This window comes from Melitaea cinxia, chromosome 20 (assembly GCF_905220565.1).
Source record: "Melitaea cinxia chromosome 20, ilMelCinx1.1, whole genome shotgun sequence".
Lineage (NCBI taxonomy): Eukaryota > Metazoa > Arthropoda > Insecta > Lepidoptera > Nymphalidae > Melitaea > Melitaea cinxia.
The window spans coordinates 4470250-4483874 of NC_059413.1; the positions used below are offsets into that span (position 1 = coordinate 4470250).

Genomic DNA, 13625 nt, shown 5'->3' on the forward strand with positions numbered 1-13625 from the left:
CAGCGTGGTGACTATGGATAACACACATAACTTCACGCCATTTTTGGCGCGAACTTTTGGAGGCCAATGTCAATGTGTGTGAGAAGTTTAAAAAATTCATAGGATAAATTATAAAATCGGTCGAGCCGTTTTAGAGGAATACGACTATATTTCTCTTCTGATAGCTTATAATGTCTAAGCAGTTTAATGATCCAGCTAAGTTTTCGAACCACTCTTAGTTTAATTTTGTTTCACTAACAAACTGTTTAATAATATAGCACTCTTTAGTTGTTAATTGTAAAAACTTCTAAATGGCTTTTAGTTTTTAATTGGATTGCTAATTTGTTATGAACAGCTGTAAGTTTTTCTGAATAAATTAAAAAAATAGCATGTGATACGAGATTTTTATTCATTAGAATATAAATAAATATAATATAATTATAATGAGAACTCATGTTGTATAAAACTTCTTACAAATAAATACTATATATATAAGTATAGTTATATAGAAATTACTCGAGGGGTTTACACAATAATATTAACATACCCGCAAAAAATCCATTGTGTGTTCATTACGGGACTACAGTGAAGCCCAATAGGAGTTTATTGTTCTAACTATTAGCCGCAGAGGCATAATTTTTTGAGATACCTTCATCGTAAATCATAAGCATATATAACTTATGTTATACTGCTGAACGATTCCAAAGGCTTATTAAGAAAACCAAAACATAATTTTTATTTGTTTGTTTTGTTAACAAAATGCAGTAAAGTATATAAAAAACGACTCAACTTACCGATCGATCCGTTAAAAGCACGCAACAATCCTGGAAATCACAAAATTTACAAATAACACTTATTAGTCGAAACTGAAACACTGTCCTTGTTAACAAAAGCGAACTTTTCGAAAGTGAAAAGTTAGTTTGAAGTTAAAAGTTGTACAGACACTTAGTGAACACCAATTAAAGATATTCGTTTATACCAAAATGCAATAATACACGTCAATCTCTCGCGACAGTCGACGGTTCACTGAAGGAAGAGAAGGAGACACGTCACTAGCTGCGCCCGCGCCGAGCTTACCTTTACTTCTTATAGTACGGCTACACAATTTTGATATTATGTCAATAGTTCATACCTGGAATAAAAAATTTATAAACCAAAAATTTTCACTAAGTTTGTGACAATTTTTCAGATCATTCATAATTATTCAAATGGTTTTGTCACAACTAACAAGTTATATTATTATATCTATTACATATCGTGTTAAGAAAAAAAGAGATAAGTACGCTTATTTGAACTTTTCACAGAGGGCATTTAATAAGAAAGCAGCTTATCTAATTTGTTAGAAAATTGTAATTTATTTAATTTTCAATATAATAGTGACTTAATTCCTTTTTTCCATGAGACATATTAGCATTTTGAATTAATAAGAGCAAAAATCTCATTTTCCAAATTTTTGACATCTCTTTTTTCCTTGCACCACAAATATATTCTTATTTTTTTAACTCAAGACAAAAAATTAAATGTCAGTAACAAACAGGACAACAATATCTTATGAATAAACTTGTAAAGAATCGCGTACATTCATATACTCGTTAATAAAATTTAAACTAGAAAAACTTACAAGTAAACTTTATGAAAAATTAATAGATAGCTTTAAGCATCAAAAGCTTTCGAGCAGAGTAGCCTCGTCGACATCCCGTGGTACGGCCTCGATATTCGGTAGACGCACACATACACACGACCGACTAAATATTCCACATTCATAGTTCTACTAGGATTGTTGGCCAATGATAGATGATCGCAAATTTTTTTTTATTCAAACGTGTTACTGCCGTGAAACGCAGGTGCTTAGTTTTTTTTGACATTTCCTTTCAATTTGTTATTATTTATGTGTACCGACACAAATCTGTAGATAATAGAATACAGATATAAAATATATATATATATTACGAAACTAAAATAATAATGTAAAATAATATTAATAAGCCATAGAAATCGAGAACAGTATTTTAAGATTTTTTGTCTGTCTGCTAAGTGTATTCCGATATCGAGAAAAATTTACAACAAGAAATTTAATTTGGTTTTGCAGTTTTCTTTTATTTCTTACTTGAAATCTAAAAATAAACAAAAATAATATATTTCAATAAAAGTTTATGATATCTATATATTAATACGTGAAACAATAAATTAGTACCCTTTTTTACGAAAATTGCGCGGACTGAGGAGTATGAAATTTCTCACACTTATAGTTTATATGCAGAAGTGCAGAATGCTATTATTTTTAATGATACATAAAAAATACATAAAATCAATAAAAAAAAATCATTATACACACTACCATTTATTTGATACACACACGCATATATACTCTTTTGTTTTTAGAAGTATAATATTTGACAACAGAGCCTTAATAATGTTAACTGGGCGACTACTACTAGTATTATTCTATTTCACTATCGAATCCCTATCTATCACTATCCCTTTGTTTATGAGATATTTACATTCACTACACGTAAAACTAAAAATTCAACCTGTAACATCAAACTACTCGGCACTGGCCACTTTCTCCATGTAGGAGAAGGGTTGGAGCTTAATCCACCATGCTGTTCTCCTGTAAGCTGGCGGATATATTCCCTACTATAAGTAACGATTACTATTTGGTGTCTTTTTTTCCCGTAATTAAAATCTAATATGAATTTATATATAAGACAAAATTTATCAAAAACCGGTAAAACAGGCTCTTAACATACACTAAGTGTCGTCCATTCCTAACGGGCAGTGTTTTAGGCAACAGCCGACTGATGTAATATTTTTTATATATAAACAATATGCTCAAACTTGAAGCGAGAATCGAACCCACAATACTTGAGGCGTCAAGCAGGAAGGCGGAAGCACTGCCAAATGCTTCAACCAAATACTAAAAGAATATTTTTAACCGAGTTACTAATGGGAATAACTAGTTACCAATACAGCGTATTTAGGTAAAATTGCAAGAAAAAAAAATATTAATTATGTCAAAAGCTGAAAAAAATACTAAAATATTTCAGTACCAAAAAAAAAAACAGCCAAAGGAAAATAAATACATTGTAACTTGTATTTAACGCGTCATGTGCAACGCGGACGTCGGACATATTAATGTTTTTGAAATTTTTGCATTATTATTGTTTTCTCGTCATGGCATAATGTTATTTTTATAACTAGAAAATATATTGTTATATTCTTATGCGTTCTTTTAATAGAAATTTGCTCTGTTACCGATATTGCTAAATTAGGTACAAACTTCGGCTCTTCCACGTTCTAAGTCTGTTAAGTGTGTTGTCTGGTATAGAATGCTTTTAACATTAAGAGCCTTCACCGGTCGTGGATTCGGCGCTATTTGACGGATGACGGTATCCAACAGATGAATGTTTTTGGTATAATATTATTTTTTACAATCGAATTCCACTATATTTATGGTGATATTTCTATTTGCAAATATGAATCTCGCAAAGTGAAAATTATAAGCGATAATTGCAAATAATTTAACAAACGTTATCAAATTAAAAATCTACATCAATATCGTTTAACGTAGATTTCGTAATCGCTTATTACTGTCTCTTTTTCGTTTTCCATTTATTTCGACACCGTTGCGCGTGTCTCGATAGTAGACTTTAATAGAAAATTGAGAAACTGCACGCTCCGAGATTAAATATGCATGTTATTTGTATCACGCAGCGCTACACTAGTATAATTTACTTAATGTTCACAATTGAAATTTTTATACATAAAAAATTAATAGCTAGTTCATTAACTGTTACAGAAAATTATAACAAAATATTGCCTTATTAAATTTTATGCTGTTCTTAACCAATATCAAAGATAATTTTGTCATATCTCTATTTCTTTGTAACGTTCCAGCCTTTGTTACCGGAGATTGGTGTTTTTATTTTTATACACATTTTAGAATTTATAACTATCAACATTAAATGTTGATGTTATAAAACTCTTAAGTTAAACATTACCTATAGGATTTGTAGTCTAAATTTGAATTGACATCAAAGTAAATATCCGTTAGCCTTAGCAGCGTAATGCTTCAATCCTTCTTCTATATTCAGAAATTAAAAGCCTTTGCTGAACCGTAGGAAACTTAAAATATAATTAAGTTCAGTATAATTCAACCAATATATATATCTTATACTATTAAACGAGCAATTCTTGTATATATATATGTATATATATAATCTGAATCTCGGAAACGGCTCCAACGATTTTCATAAAATTTAGTGTACAGGAGGTTTCGGGGGAGATAAATCCATCTAGCTAGGATTAATTTTTAGAAAATGTCGTTTTATCCCTGTTTTTAGGGAGTGAAAAAAATATCGTTAGAATACGAAGGTAAATTTCGAATCTGTCAATTTAGTTGCAATAGCTCGGTGGGAAATCGGCCGGTCGGAATCAACCGAGAAGATCATGGTTCAAATCCCCATGTCCCTGAAAAAATATTTTTTCTTTTTTTTTCTAATTGCACTCTTTATTTTTTATTTAAATAGGCAGGTATTATTTTTTATTATTATGTCGGTAAAATCGAAAAATATTATTCATATTTTATCATTATTATTTTTGATTTTTGATTTTTGATATTTATTTATATTTTTTATTATTGTTGGTAAAAAAAAATATTATTCAAATTTTATAAATATGTAATTCGTATTTAAATATGATTTTCAAAAAAAAAAAAAACGATTTGTTGGAGCGCCTATCAGTTTTGAGAAGCAATTACTCTCAATCTTGTAATTGTGTGTGACACGCGTTGGCGCAACAGTTACGCCATGGATTGTACCTGTTGCGCTGGCGGTTGCGGGTTCGTCCCCGCACGTGACAAACATTTGTATTGGCCATACAGGTGTTTGCCGTGGTCTGGGTGTTTGTGCAGTCCTTGTGGGTCTCCCCACCGTGCCTCGGAGAGCACGTTAAGCCGTCGGCCCCGGTTGTTATCATGTACACCTGATAGCGATCGTTACTCGCTTAGTAGGGAATATATCCGCCAACCCGCATTGTAGCAGCGTGGTGGATTAAGCTCTGATCCTTCTCCTACATGAGGAAAGAGGCCTACGCCCAGTAGTGGGATATTACAGGCTGAAGCGTTGTGATTGTGTATTTTGGATAAATTTTTAATTTATCGTTATTTTTTATTTTTATTTTGCGTTAATTAATTATTAATAATTGTGTTTGCAGGCAAACGAAAAAAAAAACTGACTTCAATTATATCGACAAGTAATACAACATAGGTATACGAAAAAATAGTCAAGAAATACGCACTATCAAAGATTACTCCAAAAGTTGTAATCAGATCTCGATGAAATATGACCACATGATAAACATCGGCTTTCGATTAAGTTAAAAATCATCAAAATCAGTACACCCAGTAGTATGTTAAGTATTATGTAGTTAATGTAAAGTTATGCGGATTTTCGAGAGTTTCCCTCGATTTCTCTAGGATCCCATCATCAGATCCTGGTTTCCTTATTATGCTACCACACCAAGGATATCTCTTTTCCACCAAAAAAAGAATCATCAAAATCTTTTCGTAAACGACGAAGTTATTCCCGAACATACATTAAAATATATATATATATACTAACGACCCGTTCCGTTTTCGCACGGGTATAAAATATAATTTTAGCCTATGTCATTCACCGAAAAATGATTAAAATGGATTCATTACTGCCCGTGGCCCGCACGCGTTAACTTTAGAGTAAAAGCCGGCCGGAACTGCCGCAAACGCTACGTATCGCAATTTTTCAATCTATAATATCTTCAAAAATATTTATTTAAATCATATGCTGTAAAGGGCCATAAAGATCTATATTAAATCAACAATGTATTTAAGGTATTTAATTAGATAAGGATTAATGCTGTATTGGTTAAAATCGCTTTGAAAATTAGCCATTATTTGTCGTAAAAAGTAAATGACAAAAAAATCTTATTGTGGGATATCCATAAGAGATAGACATATACCATAGCGGAGCTTTCTGTAGAACTTTTCAGTGTGTCTAATACTTAGTACATTATTTTGATAAATCTCGTAGGGTTCAGGCTGCATTTGCAATGTAAGCGGAAAAAAAATGTAATTATTTACCACATCACATTAGAAACCTCAAAAATAACAGTATTTTTCCACTATTTAATAGATGTTATTATACATATAAACCTTTCTCTTTAATTATTCTATCTATTAAAAAAAAACCGCATCAAAATCCGTTGCGTAGTTTTAAAGATTTAAGCATACATAGGGACATAGGGACAGAGAAAGCGACTTTGTTTTATACTATGTAGTGATATATATATAGCTCATTTCTTAATTTTACAGGAGAGGACTCTTAATTTTTTCTTTTCGCTTTTAGTTACTCATTTCTGGATTACTATTTATAGTAGGTTTGAAATCTTTATAAAATTAATAGTTAACTTTCTTTGGTATAGTTTAAAAATCTTATATTAAATTATCAAAAAGTCCTAATAAAAGACATAACAAAAAAGTGTCCTGAATTGTGACTTTGTTGCACCGAAGGTGGGATATGTATATATATTGAGTTTCCTTCAGCCGGATTGAGTAACATCCTCCTTTTTCGAAGTCGGTTAAAAAAGACTTCATCCAAACCGGCAGCGAATCATTTTAACTCTCTCTTCTACTACTAATCCTTCACGATTTACTAAAAATACCGAGCTGGGCTCGGTCACCCAGGTACTATATAATTCAACCAGTAAGATCATTACTGTTATCAATTCAATTAATATTCTCAATCGATTGGTTTAGGTGGTATTTATTATATAAACCATTTTTAGTATAAAAATATAAATCCTAAATTTTCTTCTCGTAACTTTACATCATCGATAATATTTAGATATTTGTTCCCTAGAATAAAAGATTCCAATCTGGTATAGGCACTACAGATAATAAACCTAATTGTAACAAAAAAGCAAGGCTACATTAAAAATTTGGTCGCTCAGTTATGATCTGCGAAATAAAGATACAGCGAACTTTGTATACAGTGACAGTATCTTTCTTAATAATAGTACTTTACTTTCGCAGTTTGCCCATATAATTAGACAATTTTCAGACGAATAAACTTCTTAGGACTGTTTTCTTCCACAATTAAGCAACTGTTATGAATTGTCTTTGAATGTAAGTTATACAGAGTTTACGTTACCTCTCTGACAAGAGATACCATATCCCAGACGCCATATTAATTTAATTTATAATGAGGTTTGAAAAATGAGGTAGTGGTTTTGCTAGCTTTATAATCAAAATTTAGTATTATACCAATTTGTCCAAATCACTTTCGTTGTAGAGTCTATCAGTCTGCCTGAAGTCTTCAACTTTAAGTGATGCAAATATTCAGCGAGCAGCGCCATGTCTGTCATATCAAAACGTTTTGGTTGCTGGTCTGTAGACTTGGACGTTTACTTCATTTACGTCATTACATTACACAACACTGTACTGTGAAGGATATGCTTAGTGTCAATGCTGTATAACAGTACCTATATTGAATGAACTAGAAAGTCGTATATTGCCATTATGGACGGATTCTTTCATGATCTTTTTCAACAAGCTACATGTAATCTTTAACTTAATTAACCCTTACCCCCCTTTAAATCTTATGACATGTTTAGCCATTCTGCTATATTTCTAAAGAAAAAGAAAAAACCAAAAACTTGATTTTTAGAGTTTTTCACATGAATTTTGAGGTTATACGAAAAAAATCTTAAAATTACAAAACGGATATCAAAACTTTAATACGATGGTAGGTATACCATACATCTAAGTCACGTAACCCACTCTTAAATCCGCTACAGAGTTTTAATACCGCTGCTTTAGACACGTGACTGTTTATGAGTAACGGATAGCTCAAGTCGAGGCATCGAAAATATTCGACCTGTCAACCATCGAATTTTTTTGATCCAAAGAAAGTTGGTGTATGTGGGTCGCAAGTTGCAACCTGTTGTGAGCGCACCCAAACCGGTATAATAAGAACGTTGTTGATAAGCGATAATTCATCAATTGAATTATTTGACAAACAATAAAGTAATTTTAATTAAATTTTTAACAAATAATTAAAAATTAGTTTTTGTTTTGTAAGCTATAAGTTGCATAATACAAATTCTTATTTAGAAATGACGGATTTATGATGGCATATTTTTTAAATAACCCCCAAAAGATGGCAATGATACCCTATCATTATAAATCTGTCTGTCCATCTATCTGTCTGTTTCACACTGAGCTGTCGATGTTTACAACTGTAATAGGTAAGCACTTGTAATTTTCAATAATAAAAATGTAATTGAGTTAAAAAAAGTCTTAACTATGTTTTTTTTTTATATTTTGTGTTAAGTGTTGTCAGATTTATGACTGACTGATCAATGCGCACTTAACAATTTTTTTTAATATATGTACTTATCTTTATTATTTATCGATTTCCCAAAATGGAAAAGCAATAATAATAATTAAATAATACTAGCTGACTCGGCAAAGGTTGTCTTGCCGCTAAACGCTATTTAAAAATAGAGGTTAGGTGACAGAGGGTTGAAAATTTAGGGTTGTATGTATTTTTCAACGCCAAATCATAATAAAATAAAAAACAATTTATCTAAAAAAAATCAAAAAAATAGGGGTGGATACCCTTAACATTTAGGTGGATGAAAAACAGATGTTGTTCGATTCTCAGACTTACCCGATATGCACACAAAATTTCATGAGAATCGGTTAAGCCGTGTCGGAGGAGTTTAACTACAAACACCGCGACACGAGAATTTTATATATTAGATAAATATAAGGAGATCCTTAACTTTTATCTGAAAAAAATCTGAACTCATTCTTTAATAATGTAGAAACTACAACGAGGTATTTTTTATATGAGAAATCTCTATGCTTCAGTCTGTAATATCCCACTACTGGGCATAGGCCTCTTTCCCCATGTAGGAAAATGATCAGAGCTTAATCCACCACCAATCCGTTGCTCCAATGCGGGTTGGTGGATATATTCCCTACTGTGAGTAACGATCGCTATCAGGTGTACATGATAACAACCGGGACCGACGGCTTACCGTGCTCTCCGAGGCACGGTGGGGAGACCCACAAGGACTGCACAAACAACCAGACCACAGCAAACACCTGTATGGCCAATACAAATGTTTGTCATGTGCGGGGATCGAACCCGCAACCGCCAGCGCAACAGGTACAATCCATGGCTGTGACCGTTGCGCTAACGCGGCGTCATAGTCAGTCAAATGCAATATTGATTTTGTAGAGCTAGTGATGTAATTGTTTCTGCTTAGGTACAGTTTTGATAATACGCACAATTTTGTGTTGAAATTGTCACATTTACAGAATAAGAAAATTTATAAACACTTAATTATGGTAACGAAAAATATGGAAGTAATAAATCTTAAAATTACAAAACAGATATCAAAACTTTAATGCTTATGATATACGATGATATGCAACCCCGGATCTTCAATTTTTTATCATTGATATGAGAAATATAATTAGTTTTGAATGTATCATTTCTTTCGGCGTAGATTCCAATTTTTGCCTGTACAATGATGATCGATCCTGTACAAAAGCTAATAGTTGTCCTGTGGTCCCATTTAAATGTGATCGAGACATAATGAGTACTTTTTGAGTAATATTTGTTGACGCGTATTGGCAGGGACGTGCCTGGCCTGTGGTAATGTTCAATACTTTGTCACAACGCCATCTATCAAATAGAACAAGTACTTTTTGAGTGATCTTTGATGACGCGTGTTTATGAGACGTTGCATACTTTGTCGAAATGCATTAAATTAGGGTGGCACCACATTAGCATCAGGATAAATCTTAAGCGTCACTCTGTTCTCTGTAATAGCTCACTTCATATCATACGTACTTATTATACTTTTGGTGATATTAGCGCCATTTCGATCGAATTTTGAACTATAATTGCTACATTCATACCATACTCTTTGTCTACATACTCCTCCCTTCTACACTCCATAAGTGAGACATATAAATAAAATAAAATAAAATAAAATAAAAATATCAGCTTAACGTTTTTTTTAACGTTCTAACGTTTAATTTTACATTTTTTAAATTTAAAATATGCATCCATCCGAATATTGTGGATAAATATTTTCGATGCGAAAACCTTTATTTAAATACGTTCTTTAATTTTAGGGCAGAGTTTACTGGACTGGATGAACATTAAATATTTGACAGTTCGGCCCATAAACATTTTGTATTGGAAAATTGTTTTTCTTTTATTTATTTTTTCGTCGATTTTTGAATGTTTTTAATACTTATCATCACATTCCGGATTAAGAGAAATCCAAAAAATCAAACGTCATAGAAATTGGTCCAGTCGTTCTTGAGTTATAAATAGTGTAACTAACACGACTTATATGTATATAGATATATTGGCATTTTCAACTTAACGAGTTAGACTTTTTTACCTCCCCTACGGTTATTATACGTAACTATAGTTTATTGTAAGTGACGATTAAAATAAAAGAGCAAATAGTTTTTACATCATTATTTGACATTAAATAAAACGAAAGTACAGACATGTGTATTTTACAAAATTTATAGTTATTAGTAAGTAATAGTAAATAGTGATTATAATATATGTATCTATTATATATTAAGCGGGTGGAGTGACATCCAGAATAATAATAATAAAGACGTTTATTCACAAAGCATTAAAAAAAATAAAAGATTTCTTAAATTCTAATTTACAGAGAGTTTAAAAATAACGCTTTCGTTTAGAATAAACGAAAGTACAGACATCTATAGTTAACAAAATGTATATGTTATCAAAATTCTTCATACATTAGATGTATCCATATCAGATATTGGATTAGTACTTAAATACCTTCTATGACGTATATAAAATCTTGTCTTATAAATTTTATACAATACAAGGCAAACTAAAATTATAAGAATAAAAACAACGCAAGTTTCCAAAAGTACATAGGACTTGGGCTCGTAATTTAAAGGCAACTTTTGATTACTTAATATTGGCAAGGAAGACGTTGTATGAGTTTCCGATTGAATACGTTTCATCATTAAAGAAATTTTATTCTCCATTTCATCAAGAATTTTTTCTTTATCTAATATCATGGCATTGTCAAAATCTTGCCTAATTTTATTTAAATAGTAGATAAAATTATCCGATGTAACATTACTCCTGACCGGTATAATCGAACTATTAAGAGAATTGATCGCTACCATTACTTTTAATATTCTTTCGAGTAATTTAGTTATGGTTTCCTGTTTTTCGTTTAATTCTAATGTTACATTGCTTAATTGACTCAGTTTGTTAATGTAATCTACACGCGACTGTTGCAGCAAATTATTAAGGCTTAATAAATTTTCATTTTTAACAGTTCTTTCTCCGCTTCGAACTAATTCACTTCCTAAGCTTAGTAAAATATCTTTTATTTCATTTAATACACTTTCGTTATAGTTACCGGTATGCTGTTTTTCATTCGATATTATTTTAAAATCAAATTCATGAAAATTATTATTACAAGAAATACCATCAATGTTTTCTTCATTGTCCACAACGTGTCTTAAAGCAGTTATGGCAATTGATGTACTTGCCTTTTTTAACTTCATTAGTACTTCACATGGCAACGGATTGTCACCAATGCTTATTTTATTTATATTAGTTCCTTGAAAATCATCTATCGACACATCAGTTATTCTATTATGATCGGCGATAAGTACTTGTAAATTCGGAACATCGTAAAAACGTTCTGTCTCTAAACTTTTTATAAAATTAAACGATGTATCAAAAACAACTAAATTAATCAAACCACGGAATACACCGTAGTTGAGAACCAATAAAGCGTTATGAGAAATGTTAAGCTTGTTCAGTAAATGATTATTTTTAAATACACCAGGTTGTATTGTTTTAATTTGATTGTAACTGACATCAATTTCTTCAGTTTCAAACATGTTGGAAAATGCTCCGATTTCTAATTGTTTCACATTATTGTGACTTAAATGCAGAAACTTTACCGTTTTTAGTTTACTTAATTTTAAATTACTTACATTTTGAATGTTGGAATTTGAAATATCTAAATTACTCAAAGAAATGTTACCAAACCCTTCAAACGTTATATTTGGAACAGAACGTGACAAAATTAATGTATCTAATGCTTTAATTTCTTTAAGAATTAAAAAATTTAATCTAATATTTGAATTGCATGATAAATCTAAATACCGTAAATTCTTTTGATCTTGAAAAGCACCATCCTCTACAGATGTTATTAAATTATTTGATAACGATATATTATTTAATAATGACATGCTTTTAAAAATATTATTGTTCAAAAATTTTATGTGATTATTATTCAATAACAACTGTTTGATGTTTTTTAAATTTGTGGTATTGACTTCGAAATTTTCTATTTCATTGTACGACAAATCAAGAATTTCAATATTTCCTGTATTTGCAAAAGTATTGTACTGAAGTTCACTTACTTTGCTGTGGGATATATTGAGATAATATAAATTTGTCATGCTATTAAAAGAACCATTCATTATAACATTTAACCCCGTGTTTGACAAATCTAACTTTGGAACCATTGTTAAACCTTTAAAAGTATTTTCTTCCAAATTACCACTTAAAGGATTTTGGTTTATCAATAAATTGTTAACGTTTCCTAGTATTTCAAAAGATTGACTTTCTATTTTGGATATGTTATTTTTTGATAGGTCTAAAAACTCTAAAAGATGTAAATGACGCAGATTTTCTGACTTGATTACTGCTATATAATTATTGTGAAACAACAAAGATCGAAGATTAACCAAATCTTCTTTATTAAAATCAATTATAGTTATTCGATTGTTAGATAGATCCAAATGCACCAAATTTCGTAGTGACTGGAAAGATTTGTTGGACAACGATTCTATATTATTGTTATTTAATAATAATTCAGTTAGATTATCAAGACCAAAAAATGCAAAATCTTCAATTGATTTAATACTTTGATAGCTCATGTCCAATTTAGTGATCAGTTGTAAGCCTTCAAAAGTATCTTTTCTTAAAGACCCTTCCAAGTTATTTTGTTCAACAGAAAAAAATGATATATTCTTTGCTTGAAACAGTCGAAGTGGTAACTCAGTTAACTTATTTTTTGATAGATCAATGCTTTGTAGATTAGCCGTCATGGAAAATGTATCTTTATCAATCGCTGTCAGTAAATTTCCGCTCAAATCAATTTGTTTTAAAACAATTAAATTACTAAAAACATTTTCGTCCATTGTTATTATTAAATTATTACTCAAGTCTAGTACTTCAAGTTCGATTAATTTTTCAAAGTCACGGGCTAAAATATTTTTTATTTTATTGTTATTAACGTAAAGTTCAGTCAGTTTATTAAAACGAAACAATGACGAATTTATATCATCTATGTTGTTATGAGACAAATACAAAACCTTTAATTTCTTAATGCCTTCAAAAGTAGTTAAAGTAATATTAGTAATAAAGTTATGAGACAAGTCTAAATATTCTAATTCTACAATGTTATTAAATATCGCATCGGGTAAATCGCTCAGTTGATTATATGACAAATTCAATTTCTTTAACTTTCTATACACGTAGATATCGTTCTCATCGTTATCAATC

The 13625-nt window shown here is 30.7% G+C and overlaps 1 protein-coding gene across 1 annotated transcript; it reads right to left on the bottom strand.

Moving 5' to 3' along the window:
• Positions 1–1105: 1105 nt before the first annotated feature.
• Positions 1106–13168, bottom strand: LOC123663651 (toll-like receptor 3). The gene is made up of 3 exons (XM_045598318.1): positions 12479–13168; positions 10961–11860; positions 1106–1111 (listed from the first exon to the last, which is right to left on the bottom strand). Exons 1-3 carry the CDS (start codon positions 13166–13168, stop codon positions 1106–1108), a joined length of 1596 nt encoding a protein of 531 aa, XP_045454274.1.
• Between the last annotated feature and the right edge of the window lie 457 nt (positions 13169–13625).

Bases quoted from the DNA above. Each gene is read 5' to 3' on its own strand.
- LOC123663651 (XM_045598318.1), bottom strand. From the start codon at position 13,168: ATGACGGCTAATCTACAAAGCATTGATCTATCAAAAAATAAGTTAACT. The intron at 11,861-12,478 runs GTAAGTGAACTT...TTACTGAACAAG, and splicing joins TCAATATATCCCACAGCAAA to CTTAACATTTCTCATAACGC.